The 26,604-nt window shown below is 35.9% G+C and overlaps 1 protein-coding gene across 16 annotated transcripts in view; it reads left to right on the top strand.

Annotated features, from left to right (window-relative positions):
• CDIN1 (CDAN1 interacting nuclease 1) overlaps positions 1-26,604 on the top strand; it is a 171,275-nt gene that overhangs the window by 107,409 nt on the left and 37,262 nt on the right. For 10 of the 16 annotated variants that reach the window (XR_011141553.1, XR_011141550.1, XR_011141554.1 and 7 more), the window contains one exon: positions 22,968-23,118. Coding sequence is in view for 9 of the 16 variants with exons in the window: in XM_068946332.1 (XP_068802433.1) it covers positions 22,968-23,097 (130 nt within the window). In the remaining 7 variants the exon portion in view is untranslated. Of the gene's footprint in view, positions 1-22,967; positions 25,398-26,604 lie in introns of those variants that run through there. The other 6 variants (XR_011141552.1, XM_068946331.1, XM_068946326.1 and 3 more) reach the window with 2 other exon arrangements.

Below are 26,604 nucleotides of genomic sequence, written 5' to 3'. Positions count from 1 at the left end.
CCACAAAAATAAGCATCTGGGGACATGGGGCCTATTAGAAAAACTGCCCTTTGACTCAGTGTGCATTTTTTATTGCAAAGGTCTGTGTTAGAGACAGATTTCCTTAGAACGCAAGTATCAAGAGCTCAATCCACATTACGAATTAAGGAGGAGACACAGCAGCTGCAGCTCAAGAATAAAAGGGTTTGCAGAGTTAGTAAGTCTAAGTTAGCGATGAGAGACTTAATCGATTAGCACATGGATGTATGTGATCTGGTTTATACATCACCTGCTGAAAATACACTGTCAGCAATACAGAGTCCCTGCAGTAGGCTAGAGTAATCTGCTGCTCCTCCTACTCAAAAAGAAGTATAAAAAAATTGAGTGTGAGAGAGTACTGTCATTAGTTTCTAGATATCTAGAATGGGTGGAACATGCATTGCTGCAAACGGAGGGAGGCCAAATTCAATAAAGGGCTGGGGGAGGGATTTTCTTCTTTATTACAAGCAACGTTCTTATCTCCTTCCTGTTTTAATGTGATGTTTTAATGTGATGTCAATAAGGAAAGAGTCAGATATGTGAAAGTAAACTAGAAATGTCTTGTATGTTTTCTATTTTGAAATCCCAGTTTGTATACAGGACAGAAAACACTAATGTTTACCTGCAAAACAAAGGCTTCTTGTTTCTGTGCTTCTAGATTGCGTAAAACCAGGTCTGAGAAGTGGTAGTATTTTCAGTCTGTGTTTATAGCCTTTAGCCTGTGCACTGCTGCTCCATGCTCTAACTGCAGCATGGGTTTTCTACAGCAGCCTACCATGCTTATGCACATCTGTGTGGGCTAAAAGTATTGTTATGGTCCCACTAGTAAAAACAGTGGTCTTAGACCAGAATCCCAACATCTGGGAGTGGAAGGGATAACCTGACAGCAGTAACTGAACAGATCGAGACAAGCCTTAATACCAAACATAAAAGTTTCATTAATCTGGAAGAAAAACAGCAGAAGAGGGACTTGCATTTTTTATTACTGAGTCTCATGTTATCTAGTCATACAGTTTATACTCCCACTTAAATTAACCCTTTGATATAGTCAGAGGACTTCAAAAAAGAGGTCCTCTTTTGAATCAGTCATGTTACTCAGACTAAACATCATTTCCTAAAATTTAATTATATGCTGTTTAGAAAAAGTTTAGACTTAACACTTTCCTCAATCTCAGTGAGTACAATGTAAATTTGAATTTAATTTGGTGCATTTGAATGTGGTTATTTTACTGCTAAGTAAAATGTAAAACAGACAACATGTTTTATTTCAGTCAGGCCGTGAATAATGGAAATTAATATGAGATCTCTCAAAATAAATGGAAGTAGCTTGAAATAGCCAGGATCCTGGAAATTAATATTTTAGTTGTTTATTAAGAACAAGCCTTAATATGATGAAAGCTGGATTTAAAAACTGCAGACTTAATCTTTAGCTAACATAAAATGGTGGAGCATCATTGTTATCACTGAAGCTATATAGTTTAAGTTCAAAACCGAAAGTGTAAAGTTCAAAACCAAAAGTGATGTAAAGAAAATTGCAATAGTAATTGGCTAATGTAAACTAATGTTATTTTATCACATAGTAAGAAAACAAGACAAATTAACAATGTTATTACTGTAATCCACTGGTTCAGCAAAAAAAAAAAAAAGTGGTTTGATTGAAATATTGATATATTTCAGTAACCTTTGCCTCACTTCTCAGCACTTCCTATTGGTATGAGTTAATTTTTCCAAATTGCTTTAACGATAATGGATTGTTGTCAGGTATTACATTATAAAGGGTCTGTTCACAACCACAAAAACTGTAACAGTAAATACAGTATGTTACCATTCTATGTTTATTATATCAACGTTATTTTTAAGGTTGCCTTCTCTTTGTGAGAGCACCAAGTTCCTTTTGCTTACCGTGAGTAGAACAGGGGACACGTGCTTAATCCCAGCTGAGGGCATTAGATGGTTCTGCAACATGCATGGGCTAAAAGGTAATATCTTTATATAGTACAGTATTTGTGGATAACCAGTATGATCAGATTGGAACTTTCAAAGACAACGAAGTTGCAGGACATTTCATATTTCAAAGATTTAGACTGTCTATTAAATAATACTGCTAAGTCACGTGAATATGTTTGTACTGGTAGTGTGTACCAAGCCTCAAGCCAGACTTTTCCTGGGGCGAATTTTTACTGACCTTTGTCTAAATTTATGTGTTTGTAATCTTCTTTAGAGATACTGAACAGCCTTTTTCTTTGCTCATTAAAGCAACTAAGGTATCATCTTCCAATTAACCACTTTAGCTAATTGAGTTTGCCCAGTCACTTTCAGTAAAGGAAAAAAAGTACAAAGACTCCAGTACATCATATCTGTTTCATCCTAATACATCCAAGAATAACTGTACTAAGCATGAGGCAATACGTTCATTTTCTTTAGGTACATCAGAGGTTAAACTGCCAGGAGAAAGCTATGTAAGCTTAAGGACAGTGAGCACCCCAAAATGCCTCTACCTAATAATAAAATTGGACTAAAAATTAGAAGAGTTTTGGCCAGGAGAATAATAAAGTTCCAAACCAGTTTTCTAAAGTGATCGGTGGAAGCAAAAAACTAACTACTTTAATGAACTTCAGTCTGTGTATGAAAGACTTTTTACAGAATGGCTGTCCATGCCATTCTGCTACTCTATCCGCTAAGCCATATTTCTACTACTGAGTGTGAATTTAGCCTGCTAAGTATCCCAAATTCTGCTATGTTAGTTCTCTGTTAGTACAAACAGATGACACACCTTCAAGATTTTTTGAGTCTGTACCGTAAATGTGCCGTGGACACTTCTAGCCTTCAAAAAACATTCACAGAATGGTCGATTGGTTGTAGAGTAGAATGGAGGAAGAACACGTTTTGCTTGCAGAGGGATTACATTACATTTTCCTGGATAGAGCCTTTAGAAATAAGTATTAGTATTTTTTTTCCCAAGCTATATATTTATTATAACAATATCCATTTTAGCACTGCTTTCAATATTTCTTTTTTTCTTAAAAATCAGTCATTCATAAAATATGCAACATTCTCTTTACTCAGAGCAGTCTGCTAAATTTAGTCTGTCCTGTAATAAGTTGTGCATCAGTATTCACATTGATTTTGTTCATATGGAATCAACTCGTACGCTGAAAATACGCTGTGCAATCTGTTTAGTTTAGAAAACAAATAAAAACACTGAATACCTCAAAGAAAATATTGTAAATTCCTTTTTTGCATTGTATGATAGTCCTGATGAAACTAAATCTAAAATGAAAGAATTTCCTCTCAGGTATTTCTCAGGAAAGTATAAATAAAAGCAGTCACACTTTGTTGTAAGAAGGGTACATTACTTCTGTTTATCCTCTACTTTTCCTTAACCAGTGTAAAACACTGGTACTTAATATTCAGTTGAAAGAAAACATATGATCTTTAACACAAAAAGCCAATCCCTCCAGAAGGCAAAATGTTTGGAGTAGAAACCAAGGTGCTGAGCAGAGAGGGTTGTAAAGCTACTCGTGAGTCCGTTACATTGCCTGGTCATGAGTGAAAACAAAATTTGGCCAAGATTAATTTAGAGTAGGGCATCCCATCACAAATGCCCTCTTTTATGTATATATATATGTGTGTATGTGTATATATGTACACCCATATATATGTATATTCGTGTGTGTGTGTGTGTGTGTGTGTGTGTGTGTGTGTGTGTGTGTGTATGAGTGTAACTGCTTGTTTTTATGTTACTACAGCAGCAGTATAAATCCTCAGGTTAGCTCTCTCTGATCATATTCTCTGGGAATCTTTACCCATGTAATTTATAAGTGACTTTCAGTTAAAATACCTGGCAGTGAAATGCAAAATAAATGTTAGGTTAAAGTTGGTGGGCCAAAAATGTTCCATGTGTGCTGGCGATATGAAGTTTAATTCCACAGTTTTGTTTCTTTCTCTTTTACCTATTTCGCATTTTCTAGGTTTGGAAGTTCTTAGGCTGTTTTAATGCATGTCTTATATTTCTGCTACTTTGACCTTGCATTTCCAGAGGTTGATAACTTTAAAGTGATAGTAATATTTATGGAAAACAAACTATTGATAATATTCCTTTTTTTCTGCATCTTTTAACGTTTTCTGCTGGCAGAGCAAGCTTTTGGCTAGTAAAGTAGGTCTAGATATGTCTCTGTATGTGCATTAACAAAGATAAGCAGATAATGAAAATTAGAAAATCTTCATCAAACTGCAGTGGAGAGAAAATCATTTATGTAAAAACATTCCTTTTGGTTATCAAATGCTAACATGAAATACATTTTGATTTCTTATAGCAGTCTTCTTTTCTTTATTTAAAAATAATTATTGTCACTCCAGAAAATGAGTCTAGGAATTTTATATTGTATTGTTGCAGGGTTTTTTGGACAGACAACAAAGCCTTAATAAGTTGAACTTTACTGCTACAAAAGTCAAAGTGAAATGTCTACTTCAGGTCAGCTGAAAGTATATCATTTATTTGAGTGAACTTCAAATGTTTTGTGTCATGTAAGTTCTAATAAAGCAACAGCTGCACTCCTGTATGGCACTGTATTTAATGTCAGCGGCTGTTGTGGCTTTGGAGGATCATGTCTCCCCTAAAACTGTTTTATTTCTTTATAGTACATCATTAGAGTTGAGGGAGTCTAAACACGTTTTAGAAAATGTAGGCCAGCCAAAAATTAAAAAAAAAAAAAATTGTGTGTGGTGGGGAGGAATGCAGATTAACACTGAAAAATGTTTCAGCAAACTAAAAAATTTCTTGTTTGGAAATGTGAAGTGTTTAGTTTTGATAAAAAATGAACATTTTAACATTTCAGTATCAAAATGTATTTGAGTTCCTTTGTTGTGGAAACTTCCATATGACAACTTTCCGTTTTAGTCTGGTGTCAAATTAAATGTTCAAATTTCTTACTGCAAGGTTGAGTTTCCAGATTTTTCTCAGCCCAAAAGTGGCACAGCTAGAGCCCTTTCCAGCTAACAGGCCATTAGCATTATATAGTGCTCTTTTTGTATCTGTACAGTTGGGAATAACAGCTGGAAGAGTTACTTTTGGGGAACCAACTGAATTCTATGAGCATTTCAGGAAGAGCAAGGTTTTATTAGAAGTTGTTTGCTGGAGATCCACCTGAGATTGCCAAATCACAAGTAACAGTAACTATAAAAGGCATCTTAGTAAGAAGGGCCAATAATTCTTAGATGAGCTGATTAGCAACTTGTAATTGCCTTTTTTTTACTCTGCGAGCTGCTTGCTTCTTGCTTTTATTGAATTTCTGGGAGTGCACTACAAAGAAACATTCATTACTTACCATTAAATCAAGTACTGACAAGTTGTGCATCTCAAATATAATTCATGATCAACTGTTATTTAGTACTTCTATATCATTTTGTTGGTATCTCATCCTGCTTCTTGTATCAATGTCAAATGGTGATATAAAAGACAAATGGAGTGGCTGATCAATGGCTAAAATACATGCTGATATCATCCAAATAGCATAAAAACAGAAGAACGTTCCATTAAGTGCAGATGATGATGTATGCCAGAAATCAAAATACAGAACTGTGAGATGCTTTAGTATCAGGAGAAATTCCAGTGCATTTGTTTGCCTTCCATTCGTGAGAGAGAGTCATGAATGGGATGGCGTGCTTAAAAATGGGGGAAAGAATCAGAACTATTAAATGAGATAAATCTAGAAAAGAGTAATTTTTGTTCATTAATGGGTTTTTTTTTTCATATTGCATCCTGTGAACTATCAGTAGACTATCCTTGTCTCAGTGGGCAGAATGTTATTTAAGAGCTTTTTGCAGTTGTATTTGGAATGTCCCTGTCATATAGTCCAGTGACTGCAACTGTTGTTTAAGTGGAAAGTATTTATCTTTTCGTATTTTAGTGAAGTTATCAAAGACACTTTGTCCTCTGCATATTTTGAAAAAAGATCACAAATATAAATAGCTTCATGTAATATGTGTGTATGTGTGTACGGCATCCTTGTATTTTTTAAGATATTGTCTGTTTTAATGTTTTGATCTTAAACCTACAAAGATAGGGAATTCTGAATTATTGCCCTATGCTTAATATAGTCCGCAAATTATTTTATCTGGGCACAAAGTGGTAAGTAAAAATTTTAGCCTGATCTCTGAATTTCCGTGCGGTTGTGGGTTTGTCAAACCTTTAACGATACGCTAAAGCAGGGGGCTAAGGAACTGTGGTTTAATATGGACTAATGCACATGGCAGGGCTTTTACATTAGTGCTATTTCTTTCAATGCATTATAGTGAAATTGTATTTTAAAACCAGGCAAACTATTGATGCTTTTATTGAATGGAATAATTTATTGTAGAAATATTTTAGGCTGTTGACATTTCATCATCAAATAACAGTAAACACAATACACATTTCCCATAAGACTATTCTCGAGAGCCAAATATTTACCCTTTACTTATTCTAACAGTAGCCTTGTAATAATCAGTCTTCAGGTAAGACAGAAAAATATGTTTAAGGATGACCTTTTAACATGCACAATAATCAGTAGGAAATATCCCAAAACAGTCAAGTTTGCTCGCTATTTCGAATTAATATTTTGCAAACTGGCATTCAGTTTTACAATTCATGGATTTTTTTTTTTTTTTTTTTTTAGTGACTGGAAATGCTAAACTATCAAGCTTACCTTTCTGGCAACCTCTTTGATGTTCTTAGTCTACTAGATGTTGGTTCACTCATTTAAAATCCTTAAAATTAGTTATTAGAATCAATTCACATAAAATGAGCAAAATGAGTAAATAGTTGAAAGTATTCATTCCATTTGCCCATAAGTCAATCCAGCGCTGCTTCTACTGAGTTTTTCAGATTCATCCAGAAGCATGTGTTTAGATTCATTGGAATTTACAAATGGTAAGCTTTTTTCCAAAGTGTTAGAGGTTGAAAGTGAACACAAAGATTCATTGAAAAGTAAGAGCTTCACATTTAAACTTACCTGTGTGAGAGTACACCCAAATTATTGTATTTGTTTTTCTTGTTCTATGGAAAGCCTAAGAATAGATAATATTTCACTGAGCCCCACGTACAAAGTAAGAGAAAGTAGTTGCTTGCTCCCTCTGTAACTTACTTTAAACCATTTATGTTTTCAGAAATGCATGAATATTTAGGTATCATCATTTAGTATCTGATTCCCTATTATCAGCCTTCACTGTAAATTTGTTGGCAAGTGCCAATTAATGCTGAAGGAGAACTCAGGCTTAATTGCATGCTTTTCTAAGATAATGCTTTGTGGATTTTTATTTTAATTGTTGTCCAGATGTTTTACTCCACACCTCTCCTTCACATATTTTTCACATTTCTGTCTTCACAAAAAGTAATTCCATTTTGATTGGCTGTTTTCGAAGTCTTTCTTTCGCCTCTCCATGTCTAGCACTTTTTTGGTTAGGTATCCCAAAAAGTGTGTGCTGCATGAAAAGGATTCTTGCTAGAAGCAGTACATGGCAGTAGTTGGAGGCAGTTCTTCACACTTTGGATGTAATTTCTGACATTTTATGGCTCATGCTGGCAGTAAACTTTTCTGCTCTGTAACTGACTGGACAGGGAAGACAAAGGAGTTGAGTGTACAATATTTTCTCTGGAATAGTCCCTCTCTTTTTACTCATCCAGTCCATAGGTGACTGTAAAGAAAATTACCAGTGCATGCCTCACGCTAATTCAGTGTTAGACATGTTGAAGCATAAATTTACTAGTGATACAAATACAAAGTTAAGAGCGGTAATAAAAATGGGGGTTTTGCTATCGCATTTGATTCAGTTGCTGCTGCTTTGTTCAGTTTTACTGTTAACACAAGCTCTATTTGCAAGCAAAAGTGTTCACCCCTGTTCAGCCATTTTTACTGCAGGCGACTTTGTTGGATGCAGTAGGTCTTGCATCATCCTCTGTGACTAGGCAGGCCACCTGCACGCTCAGCTGTGGCAGGAAGTTGTTTTACAGCTGGAAATTCCCCACTGAGATTTTTATGCCTTCACTTACCAACAGATTTGCTTTGCCCTTTAGGAACTGCTGTGTCCACATACAGTTTCTTTCTGTTCGTAGATCGAGGCGAAGAGATTGTCACTTACTTGGTCCCAGGAACCTTTCAGGAGTTGCGTACATTAGAAGTAGAACTTTAAGATAAATCTAGAAATGAAGGAGAGAAAACAACAGTGGGTGGGTGGGTGCTGCAGAGGTGTGGTTTATGGCTAATAAAATACTTCTTCCTTGACAGCTAGGACAGAAAATTAGTGAAGTAACTATTGTTCAGTTTTTTGAGTTTTGGTCATTCTCACTTTCGACATGTCTTCGATTGACCGCTTTGTTCAGTATTTTTCTAGGCTCAAGGATTAAGCAAGAGTATCCTGGACAACGTTCAAACAAAAGTGCCTGAGGTCCTGTAGATATGTTGTAAAAACAAAAAGAGAAATTAGAGAGGTTGTATATATGTTCTTTAGTTAGAAAAGTTTGCTTGTTGTGATATATTTATGTTCCAAGCCTAGAGAACCTCTGCAAGTTGAAGATGTTACCTTTGATAAAAATCAGACAGTACATAATTATTTATGAAAACTAAATTATTAAGCTCTATCTGTGGGATGGATATTGTACAGTGAGCAAACAATGGTTCAGATTCGTACTGCTCATTGGAAAGGAAATTCCTTTAATCTTTTCTTTTTTAAAACTCTCATCTTTCTGCATTCTGAACACTATTCTGATATCTCATTTTATAAATATATCCCATCTTATACAGGCATTTGTCTTTGTTCCTTCAGGTAGGGAAAAAAAACTTGGGTTTGTGTTTAATTTTGTTAGCAGTGGTAATAAGATTTCTAATTGCTTGAGAAAGTATTTTGTATTACTGCCTTCAAGTACTGCATTTAGAAGTGCGTGAGATTTTGTCTCTATGTCCAGTCCCCAGCTATCGTAAACACCATCTCATAACCTGTTTGTTAAAGTTACCAAGTTTGATTTTTAAAAGCAGTTAGGGCATTTTGCTCCCACTGCCCTAACTGGGAGACTCTTGTAGACCCAGCGCAGTTTTCCCTGGTGTCCTGATAGAGTGCAGTTGTATCTCCTCTCCGTCCTTGCTCTCTTAAGCTAAAGAGGCCAAATTCATATAGTCTGTCGTATGGCGGACTGTTCTTTCCCGTGGACGTTCTAGTAGCCACTCTCTGTATCCTGTAGTTAGAATATGTCTTTCTTGGAAGACCCTGTCTACAGGTTCCAGATCAGGGCTAAGCAGCAGTTTTTTAAGCAAATGCAATATTTCTGTAATTTTACTGGAAATACCTCTCCCAGCACTTCATGGGATTGTTTTATCTTTTCCTTAGCTGCATCACTTTCCTTCCCTTTACTGGTCGGCTGTTATCCAGATTGGTTCCTTCGCCCTGTGAGAAAGCAAAGAGAAACATGATTTCTTTGTAACAGTCTCTGTATCTATGTGTAGGTTTGAGTGGAACAATAGCAATATTTTTAGCATGTTACAGTTAAATTGCAGATCATGTACAAAAGTCAGAATAGTTATCTGCAGTAAAAATGCGGGTAACTTGAGCACTAGGGAAAAAAATGTTTGTTTTAGTTTCTGGAACTTTACTATTTAAGCTAACAAATGTTCTATGATTGGTCATGGCTGCCAAACTCATTGATATCAACAAGTCAAAAGTTTTCCTTTACTGTCATCACATCTGATGTTTTATTAGGTTTTGTTTATTATGTATTTACACAGTAACAGTCCAAATATAGTATCTGGCCTGGGTTTGGGTTTTTTTTTCTAAAAAGTGAACTACAGTTTGGTTTCCTCTAACATAAATATTATGCAGTCTCCCGACTCCTGCAGCATGTAAGCAAGGTACTGTGCAAATGCTCATTTGTCCTTAAATGCCCACGGAAGAAGTTTTCAAATTTACCAGATTTTATCCATCCTTATTTATAGTCATGGGATAGACTCTTGTGCAATGTAAACTGAGGTAAAACCAATCTGCTTATTTTACCCACAGTGATCACAAGATACTGAGACATGCTACTCAGTTATTTCATTTATTTCAGAAACTCATAAAGTCAGTTTGGAATAAGTACATATATATAAAAAAATCACTCAGTAGCACAAAGCTCTTTAAAGTCAGATTTCCATAAATTTGCACAGTACTAAATGCTAGCAGTGTTAATCAAATAAGAGCAAATAAGTACATTAAAGTGGAAACATTACTTAAGGAAACAGAAACTTTCCATACCGTTTCTGTCATTTCATATGTGGCCTGACTTGTAGTTGATATTTTTTTAATTAAAGAATGGTTCAAAAGTCCCTGTAGGCAATCAAAAAATTATAAATGATTTTCTAATTCTTATTTTTGCTGGTTCAGCTGGAATTATAGCTGTCTTAATCTCTTGAATTTACCGTTTTTCTGCTGTTGCCATAGTGAAATCAGGTAGAGCAGGCAAAGCTGTTCTCTTTCTTCTCTTTGAACTTAACTAAAAATAATGCTTAATCTATTGGTATGGCTTTAGAAATAGCTCTTAAAAATGTTAATGTGGGTTTAGCAGTTGTGGAGGTGGAAAGAGATATACAGGTCTGAAAGCAGAAGTCCTGTTTACCCTTAGCAAAAAAACAGTACGTGTATGAACAATGCAAGTTTCCCTTCACCAGTTTGTCCTAATGCTTTAGCCTAGGGGGGTTGCGGAAAAAAATGTATATACCTGTATCTATATATACATCTTGCCGTCGAATACTTTCTAGTGGGACTTTTCTGAAAGGGGAAGGAGTGGAGGCAGCTGGGTTTTTTGGTGGGTTGGTTATTTTTTGTAAATGCAACAGAACATACCATGTCAGTAGGCTAATGGTAATAACTTTGTTGGTGACCTAGGTGGAATTCATACAAAAGACTTTGTGATGAAAAGCTCCAAATCCCATTGCTGATTCACCTGGTTCTTCAGGAAGATCATGCCAATCATACTGAGTGTATTTATACTGCATTATAGTAATAAGTAATAGCTAAATATTGTATGCAAGTCTGCTGTACATAGGCCTATATCTAAGTCAGTTCAATTATTTAAAACTCCGTGTAAAAGTTGAGTGTAGAAATCCTAATTTATAAAAAACAGCATGCCTCAAAGGTGCAGTGAGAGATTTTCAAATCTCTGTAGAAGTCAGGTTGGTACGGAAAGGTCCTAGAAGCGGAAGGAAAGGTGTAGATCAAATCACCTAAATGTTCACTGACTGTTTGGTTTTAATGAGACAGAGTTATTCTCCCTCCTTGCTTATTTATTGACTGTACTTTTCTATTATTTTCTTCTTGCCTTCCATCTAGCAACATTCTGACTTAACCAGACAGCAAAACTCCCTCTTTTGCAACAAAGCTATAAACTATAAACGAAGGGGACTGACAGGAAAAATATCTTAAGTATCTTTTATTGTTTGTATCAGGCTTCCACTACTCAGGTCAAGTTGAAGGTGTCATTCCCGTCTTCAACATATTCAATGGTCTGTGCTCAGGTTGGACCAGATGGAAACCTTTTGTCAGCACCTCTACTTAAGTTGCAATATGGCTGTTCATGACAAATGGATTTGTGTGTGAGAAGGAGCTTTCTCAGGGAGTTTCTATAAGAATATAACAACCATGGAATTTAAGAACTATTTTTAACCTCTGCTCTCTATTATGTTTTGAATGTATGGCATGCTTTGGCATTCAGTAACAGAGACAGAAAAACAGAAAATAAGTGCTTTAAAAAGTAAACAAGAAACACTAAAATGCTCACAATTTTTTACTGAGAAAGGGAGAGGAAAAGATGGATGCCCATGACAGATACTAATCTTATCACTTAATATACTCATTCTCAGCATTTAGGATGACACAGGCAACGTAAGAACCAACAAAGAACAAGGTAGCCATGCTCTGGTGGAAGTTAGCCAGCTCTCAGAATGGTTGGTAAAACTGGCTGATGCTCTGCAGTTCCAAGCTACATATTGCAAGCTTAAGCTCTCTTTGGAGAGAAAAGCTGTATTTCATCATTTTTCTTCTTGCTGCCATCTCTCTTTTCTTTTAGTTGTTCTTTTGTCATAAAGGAGCAGGAGTGAGCAGGACTAGCAGCTCAATAACTCGTTTTTTTCTATTTTATTTAAAAAGAAACTATTAGAGCTGTCTTTGATGCCCTTAAAGGACTGCAAGCAACAATTTTCATTTTCTTTTTTGTATTTAATTAAAATGTTTAAAATGTTTTAATAACGGTTGTTACCAGACACATAAACCAGCAATAACTGAGAAAAATTCTTGTATCATACCTAATGTAAATATTGTAGCATTTCATAGGGATTTTATTAATATCTTACCCAATGATAGCATTAGAGTCCATTTTCAATACAGCAGTTTTTGAGGTGCATTGCAATGAACAGTACAGTTGTGTATATTATATTGACCTTTGGAGAAAAACTGTAGTAGCTCACAGTTTGTTCTGAACTTGTCTAAAAGGATTTTGCCGTATTTAACACGCAAACCTTGTGGCTATTGGAATAATAACCTTCGTACCATCCTTGGGAACAGCTAACATATAAATGCCATATAAGGAGTAAATGACTTGACAAAAGATAGCCCAGCAATTGCAAGGCAAAGATAAAAATAAAACATAGGAATACTGAGTCCAACTTGTCTTCCACTATTCTCAACATAGTGCTGTAAGTATATGAGGAAAATTATTCAGACTAATGTGATTTTGTCAAGTTGTAAACTTTTGGCTCAATTTTCATCAGACATGGGTTGTAGTATGTCACTGCCAATCCTGACAAATCTGCTGTTGCTTTTATATCTTCACAAATGATAGCATTTTCCTCTGATTCTCCCACTCCCTTTTTCTAGGTTCCCTTATGTAGCAATGTGCATTTATATATTTTTTGTTTGAACAGAATTCCGTATTTTAACAGTGAGCCCAAAAAGATTCAGTGCGTAGTAAGAAAAGAAAATTGAAATGAACTTGTTTCTAATGTTGGTGTATATTCCTAAGAAAGAACAAATCACTTGTAAATAGACTTAAATAGCGTTATGAATTTTTCAAAAGCAGCATGCAGTTGAGCTGTGGTTGGCTGACAGATACATATTATACATACATATATATATATATATATATATATATATAAAAAGAAAGAGGCAGAAGGCAAAAAGCTTTTTCCTATGGAAACTGCAAAAGGTAGATTACTGTGCACATCCCCAATTATGCACCTATTTGATCTAATTATAAAGGTAATAACTCTACAAATCACCTTGATGGTCTCCTAAAGTCTCAGGAATATTTTTCCACCTAAATCTGTATGAAATGTCTTTATAGCCTTTTGCAAGATTGGACATTTTAGAGGTGATGCAGGGTGCTCCAGAAGAGTTATGTATCTCAGGATGCACTCTTTTTCCGAATAACAACTAAAAATTGAATTATTTTCGAATATGGAGTGGTGCAGGGAGAGAGAGAGAGAGAGGCAGAGGATGCCAACTCAGATCCTACAGGCACTGGGTATAATCTATCAACTAAGAGACAAGCTGAAGAGCCTCAGGCATTAGAAGTGATACATTCATAATGAAAGGGGTGAATGCCAGGCACAATTTAAGTTTGCCAGCAGATTCCAAAGAAGGCAACGATACTCCACATGGGAGGCAGTGTTTGCTTCCCTTCTGGGCGGACATGAGGTGCCACAATAAGAGGCAGCAGACTTAGTATTTTCTTTTTCATCTGTTCCCTGCTTAATACCGATAGGTGACTTAGGCTTTGAGAGACAGTGAATTTAAGTACGGCATCGCACACAAAATATTTCTGCCTGTCAATTATGCACTATAGTGTGTTTGGCAGTTAAACTGCTAAGCAACATTGTGTGAAGATACTCAGTGTGATTTAGTATCCAGTCTTGGACTAATTCTCTGATTTGGGAAGTTGGAAGCGCAAATGAGCTGTGCTCCATTTGTTCATTCATCTGTTATACTGTTTGTTTTATTGTATATTTGTGTATAAGGATACTGAGATATGGAATTGTATAGTAATTCGTCAAAATGTCTTCAGATACCTTTAGTGCTGGTTCTAAGATTCATACTCACCAGATGCTAAACATACAGGTAGACAGTGCCTTTATTTATAGACATTTTTGCTATCAAAATTCACTGAACAGCATTTCTGATTAGTTTGGTTCTAGTTCACAAAAATTATTGAGCAAAAATAAATTGCAATGACAGCAGTTCAATGTCCCCTGTTAAATGCACTTTTGGCATATCCTATCACTCTGGCAAGCACTGTCGCCAGATAAACAGCTGCACAGAAAGAAAGGGTTTCTGCAAACTACGAAGCACTCTCAGATTATTCAGATATCATCTTGCACTGGCCTTAGGATGGCCTGTTACTTCAAGCCTAAAAATAAACAACTATTAATCGCCTAATGGCAACATGAGTTGACCAGCATTTATGGCTGCCTGGACCTCAATCTAGCCGTACTCAAAAGCTTGTCTCATGTTTTCTGTCACCCAGGATAAGAGGTATTTTGCAGCCAGGCATTTCTTTGAGAGGACTGCTGTGAGCTTAACAAAATGTTTAAAATAACCTCAATAACTCCTCTCAACACTGATACAGAGCTTAAAACGTGTAGAATCAAACAATAGCGTCCTTGTGTCAGCAGCCTCTGGAGAGCGAAGTAATAGGCACAAGGTTTCTCAGTGAAACAGAGTAACAGGCAAGAACCTCAGGAAAATTTTTTTTCTTGCCTGGGTTTTAATCAGAAAGTGTTCCTCTTTATGAAGACAGTGTATGGAAAAATTTTGTAATGCAAACAACCACCTTTTCTCCACGCCTTTTCAAAGGATATCAGTGTCTTGCAGTGTGTAACTGGCATATGAGTAGCACAACTTAAATAGAAGTAGCATAGCTTAACTAACTGATGGTTGAATGGCATGTTGCAGGATTGAAGTGTTGCTGCTTTGAACAGGAATACATTAGCACACTTGTAGAAGTATGGCAAAACCATGTGCTAATCCTGAGTTATGAAGTTTCTTCTAAAATAAATGTAGATGCAGCAGCTAATATAGAATATTAGAATCTGTCCATCAGAAAGGAATTTATGAAACTTCTGAAAACGTACAAAGCTTTCTCATATGGTCCATTTCAGACTGAGATTTTTGATGGGTATTTCTTTCCTTACTTGTGCCCATCATCCAGGCTATCTTATTAAGTAGCTTTGCCCTATGCTGAGATGGTTAAGCGACGTAACGTCCTTATATTGCATGGAAATATGGGTCTGTCTCCAAATTACCCAGTAAGGTGCCTGGAACACCTCCTATTAGGTCTAATTTCTTTTGGAGATACATCCTGGAACTAACTTCCCAGGCAGTTAAAATGCGTCATCTGCCAAAATGTGTACCTCAATGATATCTACTAAAGCCAAAACGGACTTTGACCATGATTTCCATTTAATAACCAAGCACTGTAAGGATTAGCAACTTCATTGTTATTCTTTTTTTTTTTTTTCTAAAATGGTAATGTGAATACCGTGGCAATTTTCAGCCCAATCCTGCAATGCGGGCATAAGGCCTTATAGCTCTCTTTACAGCACAGACCCTTCCTGTCTGATGTGCAAAACTTCTACTTGCTTTTGAAACTGCTGAGACTGTAGAACATGTTTTACTGATTCTAAACCTTCAGTACACACAACCACTTGGAGAGATGAGCATCTCAAAGACTAAATAACAAAACAATATTTTTCAATTAAATTTAGGACATGAACCAACAAAACTTGAGAGATTCAAAATTCAGTTGATGCTCTCTTGTCTTAATGACAAGCTGCCCTGAGCCACTATGCCTTTTCTTTCTCACTTACTGCATCAGTCCTCACTTAGAAAGCCTTGATCCTTGTAAATCTGTGTAACCGTAATGTTATTTAATCGTAGCTTTTAAACGTTAATTTCCATGAGAACTGTATTTAAAAAAAGAACTAACTTGTCACTGAGGATTATAAAAATCCTTTATTTGCCCGGAGAACAGTACTTAGATCTGAATGAATCCTGGTAAGTGAATAATGTGTTTCGACAGTTTGTTTATTAAAAATGTATTATGCAGCTAAAAGTTACATTGTATTTATAATACTTTTAATGACAGTGACTTGCACACTTTTTGGTGCATTCTATTAATATACATTTTAAAATTGTGCTATGCAAATTTTAAAGCATTTTTAACATGTTTTTTTATATCTACATCAATATCACTTGATTTGTTTTTATTTCTCCAAATGCCGGAAGCAATTAAATCATATTATAAGCCTGATGAAATGTGGCCAACAAAAATGCTGCTCTTTGATTGATGCCTTAACAGCCTCATCACACAGATAAAAAGGCAACTAGTATAAACAAAAGCTCATTAAAATTTAATTGTATCCAAGAGAAGTGTGACTAGAGTCCTGATATTAGTTTCCATCCACCCTTTTTTGTCTTTTTTTTTTTTTTTTTGACGTTCCGCATCAGTGGAGAATCACATCAATATCCAGTGTTCGTGGAAACGTCTACCTTTCTCATCCCAAAAGAAATTTCCATTTTTGAGTCAAAACCTCCTTAGAGTCTCATGGAATATTAGCAGACTTTAATTTTTTCCTTGTCATCAGTAAAAATAAAGCTTGACAAAAGTACTATGGTAACATCAAAGCAGATGATTAGGTTTTGCTCACTTATTTTACCTTGAGCAGCATGAACTGGATGCCTGGATCCATGAGACATACTATACTGCCAGCTTCTGTATGTGAGGCTTGATACATTGCTTGCTAGTGTCATGGAGAAGTTTCCTAGTATCTTTAAAAGTACGTGATCAGAAATTTATAAATACCCGCTTCCCTAATCTGATCTAGTCTAAGAATTGGCCTTGTCTGAATGCACTTGTTCAACTTTTCCTTGAGCCGCATTCGTGAGCCAAATACATTTTTGTGCGGTTGCTACTGCATGAAGATCATATTAAGTAGTGTACAGGAGTCTGGGGCCAAAAATATTGTAGCCTTTTGAGGGTTAGGTTAACGATCAGTTTTATAATGCAAAAAGTAGTACTCAGTTAGGTACCTGATTTCAGTAACTATTGGGATTGCAGGGTTTTTCACAAATTTTGACCAGATTTGATGAAGGCTGGGCGATGCCTTGAAGGCACCTTTTGTTTAATCATAGACTTGTGTCGCTGGTTGACGAACATGTGTGGAGGGTTTAAAAAAGGGAAAGGGGTAATTAGAAATATAGTTATCTTTGAATTGAATTCTGAATTTTGAAAATGCACTACCTTTATGCACCTTAATGCGGTTTTAAAACTCTATATATATGAATGTGCAGTAGTAGAAGTATATTAATTGTTATAAACTTATCCTAAACTTGACTTGTAGTAGCAGTTTAAACGGAAAATTTCTTGCAAATCAAAGTCAGTTGCTGAGCAGTGGCTATTAAATGCTTGCCAAGATATATAAGGCTTTGTCACCAGCAGAAGTAAAGTGGTCTAGACTTAAGGAAGTTGGCTGACTGATGCCAATTGACCTTACTTGAAAATGTGGTTTGCAGTTGTTGCCTACTAGCCTGTGCTCTGCCTGTGTATAATTCCCACCACTGAGAGAAGTGATCCGCTCCTGGAAACCCACTCCACTCTTAGAAATATACTAAAATAAAGTTTGATTCCTTAAACAGATAACTTATCAGATACTGGGGTTTTTTTATTTATTATATCTATAGGGTTTATTAGTACCCCTTGTAAAAACAGCTTACTCATAACTGTAATTCTAAAGAATCATATTAAAATTAACTTAGAAAGTAATGGCTTATTTCTGACTCATTATAATTCCTTTTTTCCCAGGAAATAGGTAGGGATTTGCAAGTGATAATGCTCTAATTTGCTTCACATTAAAAAAAGAAACAAACTTCTGATCTTTTTTTTTATCCCAGTAACAACTGAAAATGTAACTAACAATGAAGCTTTTACACATGTGGCACATCAGGTACCCAGCAGAGCCAGCTTTGTAGCTGGCACTATTGGTGATCTGGCATTAAAAAATGAGGGACCAGAATGCAGTCTTTGAAAGACAGATTCAGATGTGACCTTCATAACTGAAATCACCATCCAGGTACACTGTTATGCTTTCATTTAATTTGACTACACAACTGTATCTGTTCAATAACATATTTACTTAAATGATGTATATTAGAAATAGGAATTCATATGCCAGCATTTCATTATGAGAACCTCTGGGAATTAGAAATTATTTACATTCTCCTGAGATCCATAGGACCCATCTATAACAAGTAGACTAAGAATAAATAAATAAAATGAACATTTATTTAAAAACAATTGCAAGATGTTTTACATTTCTGCTCAGTATCGAGCTGTGTGTTGAAAATGCATTTTTCATAAAACCACATGCAAGGCTTTTGGATGGGGAAAAAATCAACTCGCAACAGCCACATGTCTAGGCAAATCCTTAGAAGCTAGCATGGACCGCACACAGACATTCCAGAAGAAAAGACATTACTAGAAAGTAGTTTCTCTTGCAGGGAAGTAGAGTATGTGAGAGTCTAGTAGGCCACTTTGATAAATAAATAAAAGTCTTTTTTTTTTCTTTTCTAGCACAAAACTGGTTCAACTGGAGGGCAAGTTAAAGCCAAATTCACATTTTGCTTACTTTTTTCTTCTTTTGTTAAATGATCCTTTGACTTAAATGAAGATTTGTGTATATAAGATTAACGGTAAAGAAAGATATCCTTTTTTAAGAAGAACAACCATTTGGGCTTGTTTTCTCCGAACTTGCTTCATCTTATCTAAATTTCACCTTTCTGTTTTTTCGGCATATCTCTATGATACTGCTTCTTTCCAGGAAAAACAAAGCCCAGAGTCTCAAGATTATCGAAGTGCAAAACTATACTCTTTTAACTTTGTGTTTGTTTTAAAATCAGTGTAACTAAACCAGTACAAAAGATTCTGTGAACACTCTTGAATCAGCGTAAGCCTAGCATCCTTAGTGAAACATAATTAGACATAACTTTTATCTAAGCCACTCCTGAACCTGTAAGAATCACACTCTGTATTTTCATATCTCCAGCATATAACTGAAATCCTTCAACTTACTGCTGGAGAGATGTTGTCTGCTGTCCTTAAAACTTAGACTAAGTTTAGTTTTCTGTATCAAGCTTAAATTAGACTGCAGTTCCTTGACAGCCTGCGTTAATCCATTGCATTTTGTGGTCTTGCTCTTTCTTACCGTGTTGTGGGGTTGTAAGTCTGTCTGCCTCCCTTTTGGCATTTTTGACACACTGACCCTCCACTAAAGTACAGTTAGATTGGCTTAGGTTGTGTTGTAGTCACAATTTCTGATGTGAAAAGTAATGACTAAAACAGCATTTATTTAATGATAACTATGTATTTATAAATTGATTTTAAGTAAACTGATACAACTTAGTATCAGTAGTATGGACAAGTTTTGCTTTCTATGTTTATTATATTCTGAAGGAAGCTCGCTTTTATATTTCTTGTTCTGTTTTTCCTGCACAAAACACAAAATTAACTAAAACTCAGTTACTTTGATTTCTTTTCAGCTTAAAAAAAGAAATCCCAGTATTGCTCTAATGTAGAGCGTTTCACTGGAATGAGTAAAACTACAGTTTCATTTAACTTTTGGCCATGTTTCTTTGTAGCTAGGTTTTTAAGGGTAAGAACTAAAGTCAGGGGAAGGGATGAAAAATGCAAGTACGTTTTTAGGAGTTTGCACGATCCATCTGAGCAAGAGTAAAATCCGTAGTAGTCCATAGCTACAGACTTTTCTGGTGCTTGTTTTTTTGCCTTAAGCTTGAACCTTCTCCAAACAAGGATGACTTGACCTGTATTACATGCAGTATCATTATAGTATTAGAAATATTTTGTGTATTCAAAGTTGTTTTTTCCTGCTCAGAGCTACTGAGTCCCTGTTCCATAGCAATACTAAGTAAGCATTCTGTCATTTTAGTTAATTCTCCTGTGTAAGCCAAAGTTGTCAGCACTGGCCCTGAAAGGAAGATTAGTCACCAATTTGTAAAATGTTGTTATTAATCCAGAAATAAGTTTTTAGCTTTGCTCTATAATTTACAGTGCTGAATTTCATTCTCCATGGCGTCACATACGCCCTTTGAAAGGAGTTGAATTAATAAGGATAGTTCTTACTTCTAGCTTACGTTTCTCTGCTTCATCCCCCTACACAAAAAAGGTTAACTGCCTTTTCAAATTAAGGCAGCAGTAATTAACCAGTGGCATTGTTTGTGATTTGCCAACTCTGAGTGTTAATGAGAGAGAAATTAGCACTTAGCAGCAGGAGTTCCTCATAGTCAGTGGCAAATGCTTAATGTGCCAACAAGTTAATTTTGGTCTTAAGTACTCCACTTAAGTCTTTTTAAACAAAACTATGGTAAGATTTTATGTGATCATAAATATGGTCTGTCTGATATAGAGCCATAATAGAGAGAATGATACAATATAGTGAAAAAAATGCAACTTGGGCAGCACAGGGCAAATGGTTTTGCTATACAAACACAGTCAAAAGCAGATTCGTTGGATGTTTTTATGCTAAAAGTGTACTTACTCCTGCAATTAATAGTATGTAGATGTTCCTGTAGATAAAGTTGATCATCAGAATTGGCATTTCTGAACATAATTTTTAAGTGAACGATATTCCTGAAGAATCGTGTTTACAAGTTCTGATGATTTGACAGAAACATAAACAATCCCTATGGACTGGTCTCAAAATACTGATTTTATTAAAAATTGTAATTTCAAATACAGACAGCTTAAGCAGAGTGCCACCTGCCTTTTATGGGGGTGGGGGATTCAGACTGCCAGGCAAAGCAGAGCGAGCCCTTCAGAACTTGGGCTGAGCAGCTGCTCATTAGCGTTAAGTTTTTTACCTGGCACATGTGCTAGTAATGAAAGTGCTGCATGTACATTTTATAGTTTCTGCCTTGTCTAAGATAGTCCATTAGAAACGTAAAATGTGCTCTCCATCTTGGGGGGATTTTTGCTTTTAAGATAAGTTCAGTTAGTACGTAAGTACATCCCTACCTAGTTATCCCTCTAGCTGTGGTTGGTTGGTGTGGGAACATATGCGTAGTCTGTGAAATAAGAAAAGTAGGGCCAGGCAGCATCAGCGAATTACTGCCTCGTGAGGAGCAGCAAAGGACTGATACTGCCGTGAGTATCAGTCCTCTGCTTCAGTTGCTCTCTGCTCTTTGCTACTGTTAGACTAGCTGTTGTTCTTAACTACAGTGAGATCTTGGCCCCACGTGGACTTCAGAAAATGACAACAGGGAGAGATCCTTAGAGATGGCAGGGGCTGAAGTTACTGACCACCAGAGAAAAGGATTGCGTATAGGCTGCATCACCCTGCTGCATTTTTCCGTCTGGGCTTTATTCAATACTAAACACATTTGATTATATTATTTAGTACGGCTGGATTTGTCACGCTTATCATCTTTGCATTTTCACATAGCATCTTTCAGTTTCAAGCCTGACCACACTTGCCAAGCTGGTAAGTCAGCTATGCCGAGGGGTCATTTACTTTGCCACTAAAATGCAGCCACTTGTCGTTGAAGGGTAGTTGCTGTAAACCAAAATGTTACAACACTGTGCAGCAGTTTTGGGCAAAAGAGTACTACATCTAATTGAAACTGCAGGAGGAAGCCACAGGGGTTTCGTCTTCCTTTGATGCCTGTTTCATTACATGAGCACATCAAATAGAGTTTTCCTCCATTGTTGGAAAGAAACCACCCTAATGAAGCCAGTCTGGCATTACCCACAGTTTTGAGTGCTTGTATTGTTTGCTCAGTGGACATTTAAGTTACTGTGCATCCCCCTGACACACTTTTATTATAATTAAACATTAACAAAAATTGGCTACCATATTGGTCGAGTGCTAAGCACAGCTCTGTGTATAAACCATTACATGACATTCTATTGAACTTTTTCTTGTACATACGGTATCTAACAGCTCATCCTGCACTGTTGTTTTTGGCAAGTTCACTACAGCATATAATAAATCACAGAAAGAAAAAGCTTTTTGGCCTAATGTTGTACAGACTGCTGTAATGTTAGACTACAGAAAGCAGTTCTGTTTTTAGACATCCTTTTACTAACCCAACATTCATAATTTATGATTTCACTGTAAAATTCCTGCAACACTACACCAAAAGTAGTGCTGCCCTTTAATTAAGTGCTCTCAGTAGGAAAAACGTGAAACTGATGTGCAAAACATATCGCAGTACACAGTGATTGATAGTGATTACTTCTTTATGAACCCAGCCTGAAGGTCTGAACTTCCTGATGGGTAAAATAGTCCATGGGGCTACTTCCTGAGATTGCCTAGTGGGGATCAGTCCGTGTTAGTAATATCTGAGGAATTCCTGAGGCACATTTCAGAGACCCTGCAGTAGAAACTTTCTGTTTCTTCATGAATTATGTACAGTTTACCTTACTAATTACTTGCGTAATAACACATTGTAGACGTTACATTTTAAGGATTCATTGTTGATCTTCACGGTACTACAGTGCATGTGAACTGGTATTGCGTAAACCCATGTATTTTTAATGTCTAAAGGTCCAAATCTGAAAAAAAAAAGAGCGCATTGCAAGAGAAACTGCTGTATGTATCAAAGTTATTGAAAGTAACTTAACATTTAAGACACGGGTCTGTTTTTTACTGTTAAGTTACATGTGCAGAGCATTCAAGGAATAAACCCCTTATGGAGATTATTTACATCTTTAAATAGCATTTTTATTCATGGAATCAGGCATTAATAATGTATAGCAATTCAGTGCTGATTATATTTTGAAAATTAAATTAAACTCTCTCCAGTTTTGGATTGAAATTAACAGGAGATTTACTTGTGCTGGGACTGAACAATCACATAAGTTTGTTCTTTCTGCTTCATAGATTTGGCCCTGGATTAGTCATCTATTGGTATGGATTTATTGAAGAGCTGGACTGCCATCGTGAGCGTGGTATCCTGCTAAAAGACTGCTTTCCTACTGACATTGTGACTCTGCGACACAGCATGGCTTAGCACTGATGTTGGGAGGAAGAGGTAAATCCGGAAGCAATTTTACTTTCCTGCAGTGTAAACTAATAGCAGCATCTGCCCTGAACTTCAGCTGAACTCCTGCTGCCTGTGTTCATGCTACTGCCTCTTTAGACAAACATATCAGGAGTTTCTGTTTTGCTTCAGACCTCTGTTGTGATCAGCCAAAAAAGACAGACACAACCCACTCATTATCAGCATTTCTCTCTCTGTCAAACAGTTAGTTTATAGATATTCGTAATCTTCCTTCCTTCCGGATGGCTTCTGCTAGCATTCTAAACAAAGAAAAAATACAGAGGCTGAAAGGTGCAACTTTCAGTTCTTCTCCAAAGTTTTTTGGTACGGTTTCACTCACAAGTTTATTAAATGTTAGTGATGTGGCTGAAACACCTACAGTGACGTGGAAATTTGATTAAGGCTGATATTCTGAGTCTTAAAACAACATAGTGCATAGCTCAGAAAGCCCAAGTGGTATGACAGGGTCATATCATTTCTGGCTGTAGTAAGCAGGCAGATATTGTGAGAATTATTGGTATGTGTGTTTCCTTACTTTATCTGATTGATTGTTAAAAAACCAACAGAATCCCAGATTAACAATAAGAAAGTATTCAAGTTAGGGTTTTTTTGTGAGGGTGGAAGGGAAGAGCAAGGATTTATTTTATGCATGTGAGTTTCTAAACTTTGTAGTATGTATTCATTTGTATATAAAAAATGTAATAACTCCAAAATAATTTGGGTTTTTATCTTTCTCTGTTTTATTTATTTGAGGAATCCATACTTAGGAGTTTTTCCTTTTAACTGACTTCAAGCAAATAATCTGTATTGACCTCTGTAGGCATTCTAACATGCAAGTTTCTAGCATACCAAAGTCCAGAAGAACAGTGTGCGGGAGCTTTTTGCTTGACTTAATTCTGAAGAAGATAATCATCCTCATGTTTAAGAAGGCAGTAAGAAAGATAAAGCAGTGCTTCATACTGGATCAGTTCCGTGGGACAAATGAAACATCCAAATAGGCATCAGTCTCCTGAGCATTCTTATGTGTTCCTATAAGAGTATTATATTATGTCTCTTGTTTGGACCACCAAGATTGGAGGTACATTGAGGTGTCAGCTATCGCTGAAACTTTTAGAGGTTCAGTCTCAGATTTTCTTTCCACATTCCTCCCCACTCGGACAGGCAGTATTTGGCTCATTCTCAGCCATTCTGCTCTCTCAGCTAGAAGCTAGTCAAAGAAAACAGCTCATTGGCCTCAGTACTCTTTAAGGTTCTTTTCTTTGCTAACTGTCATTCAAGGAGGAACAAAATACTTTAGAACGTCAGCAAGGGCATTGTATGTATGCTCACCGTCTCTAGTTTGCCACAGAAGTTAGGCAGAGCTATAAATTCTGTTGTGGAATGAAAGGTGTGATAGCAGTCTTCAAGCATGAAGACCTCTTCCATGAGGAAATGGTCTTTAAAACATTAAGATCTACATTCATCTTTTTTTCAGATAACTTAGTTCAGGTGATATTTTGTGCGTCTGTATGATTTCAAAATCACAGGCAGACTTTATGTAGTCTTACCTAGAGTTAAAAGAAAGGGTATTAATCCCATTCAATTTTTTTCATCTCTACTATTCCATTGTATACAGAATATTTTAGTTTTGAATTTTGAGATCTCACTTTAATACTTTTTGGTAAGTTTTCAGACAGGAGTTTATCATTTTGACTAGCTGTTTATTTGAAGGAAAAAATACCATTATTCTCCCTAGTGCTATATCCTTTGCTACAGAGATAAGCCAGAGTAGCTCTGCTATTGTGAGTTACTGATGTGGAGAGATTATTTTCTTATTTTTGAATATGTTATAATGAAAGATTTTTTTTTAAATTAAAATACCTGTAACTCATTTATATTCAACTATTTAAGGTGTTGTGCTTAGTTTATTTTACCTGACCAGCTTTATGGATCTGCATAGAAAGATATGCAGAAGCAGTCTGCAGAGTACCTGCCTGATGCTACACAGAAGCTGCATTTAGGGTGTTGCTGCCCCTGGGACATATAACTCTGGTTTAGGTTAGTGGCATGTGTAAAATCAAGAAAAAGATAAAAAATAAAGTAATAACTGAACATTATTATGGTAGAAAACTAAGAGGTAATGGTTGTCTAAGTGAAACAGGTTTTAAGGGCAAAACTGAATATGTTTTAGCTAGTGCATATGCTTTCTTTTGTATGAAAACATTTAAATCAGCTTTTACATGGTGCACTAATGCTGCTTTTTCTTTTTGAATAAATTAAATTTATCTGCACAGATGTTGAAAATTCTGCTCAACCTCCATCAAAGCTTTGCTTTATTTGTTTTTACATTAAACAAATTTATGTTGGGGACACACAGATAAATCAGGTTATGCTTGTATTTGTTTATTTATTCCTATACCTGATGCTGGGACATAGCAGGTTGGAAAGCAATACTGATGTCTTTAATCAAAGCTTTTACCTCATCTTTACATACTGCCCCTTTTAAGAATTGTTATATTAGAATGAGGATGAAATAAGCCATAAAAATATAGATACTGTACTGATTCTAGTTACGTGGGATCTGCTAGCCATCAGAAAAATTGTTATACTAAGTCACTATTTTAAATGCTGAGAAAAGAATATTAAAAAAATTAAAACTACATTTTTATTCCTACTTGTATCTTGCAAAAAGCTCATTTGTATATTTTTTCAGTTTATCAGATGTAAACATCAACTTGAAGAATAAAAAAGAAACTACTGCCTTTTTTTTTTTTTTACAATGCTGTAGATATTAGAACCTTAACATTACAGCCAAATCCAGTTTTATGGAGTATTCTGTAGAGTGTGCTAATGAATTATGCCAAGCCAGAAAACAGAAGTGTGCATAAAACTGAATGATGTTCTCGCTGGCATATATAGACTTGCCAAGCATCTGCTCTTACAAACACTGTAATAAGGCCTGTTTCAAGCTTTCAGAATTGATGTAATTGTGTGGAATGTGAAAGCAGAACTTCCTCATATAGGGGGAACAGCACAATTGTTGTGGGTCACACTGTAGTGTGCAATGGTCTATGTTAGAAATAACACATTTTTTCAAGCTTTCCTGTGTTCTGGGAACTGAACATTAGCAAGAGTTTAATAATATTCCCCCAAAGCCAGCTCAGAGCTAAATAAAACTTCTTATCTAAAGATGAAGAGAAAGATGTGCCTACTGATACCTCATTACTATTTTAGCATCATAGCAGTATTGATAGTTCATGAATACTTTTTATCTTACTTTGTTGCATTCATTCATTCAAAAAAGTGACTGTTTCCTGGTGTTTGCATTGTGATTTCTCCACCTCACTGTAATTTTAAGACAAACTTTAGTCTACTCCAGAAGACTATTCATGGCTCTTTCCATGTGCCTTTAAATCCTCCCCTTTTGATTTTCCGTCTTATTCAACCGGTTCTCACTTACTGATTCAGTATCCTTGATTCCCCTTTGAAAATCTGTCC

This window comes from Struthio camelus, chromosome 5, assembly GCF_040807025.1.
Source record: "Struthio camelus isolate bStrCam1 chromosome 5, bStrCam1.hap1, whole genome shotgun sequence".
NCBI classification, from domain to species: domain Eukaryota; kingdom Metazoa; phylum Chordata; class Aves; order Struthioniformes; family Struthionidae; genus Struthio; species Struthio camelus.
Note: the sequence above shows the minus strand (reverse complement) of the source record. Positions and strands in the feature narration are given on the sequence as shown.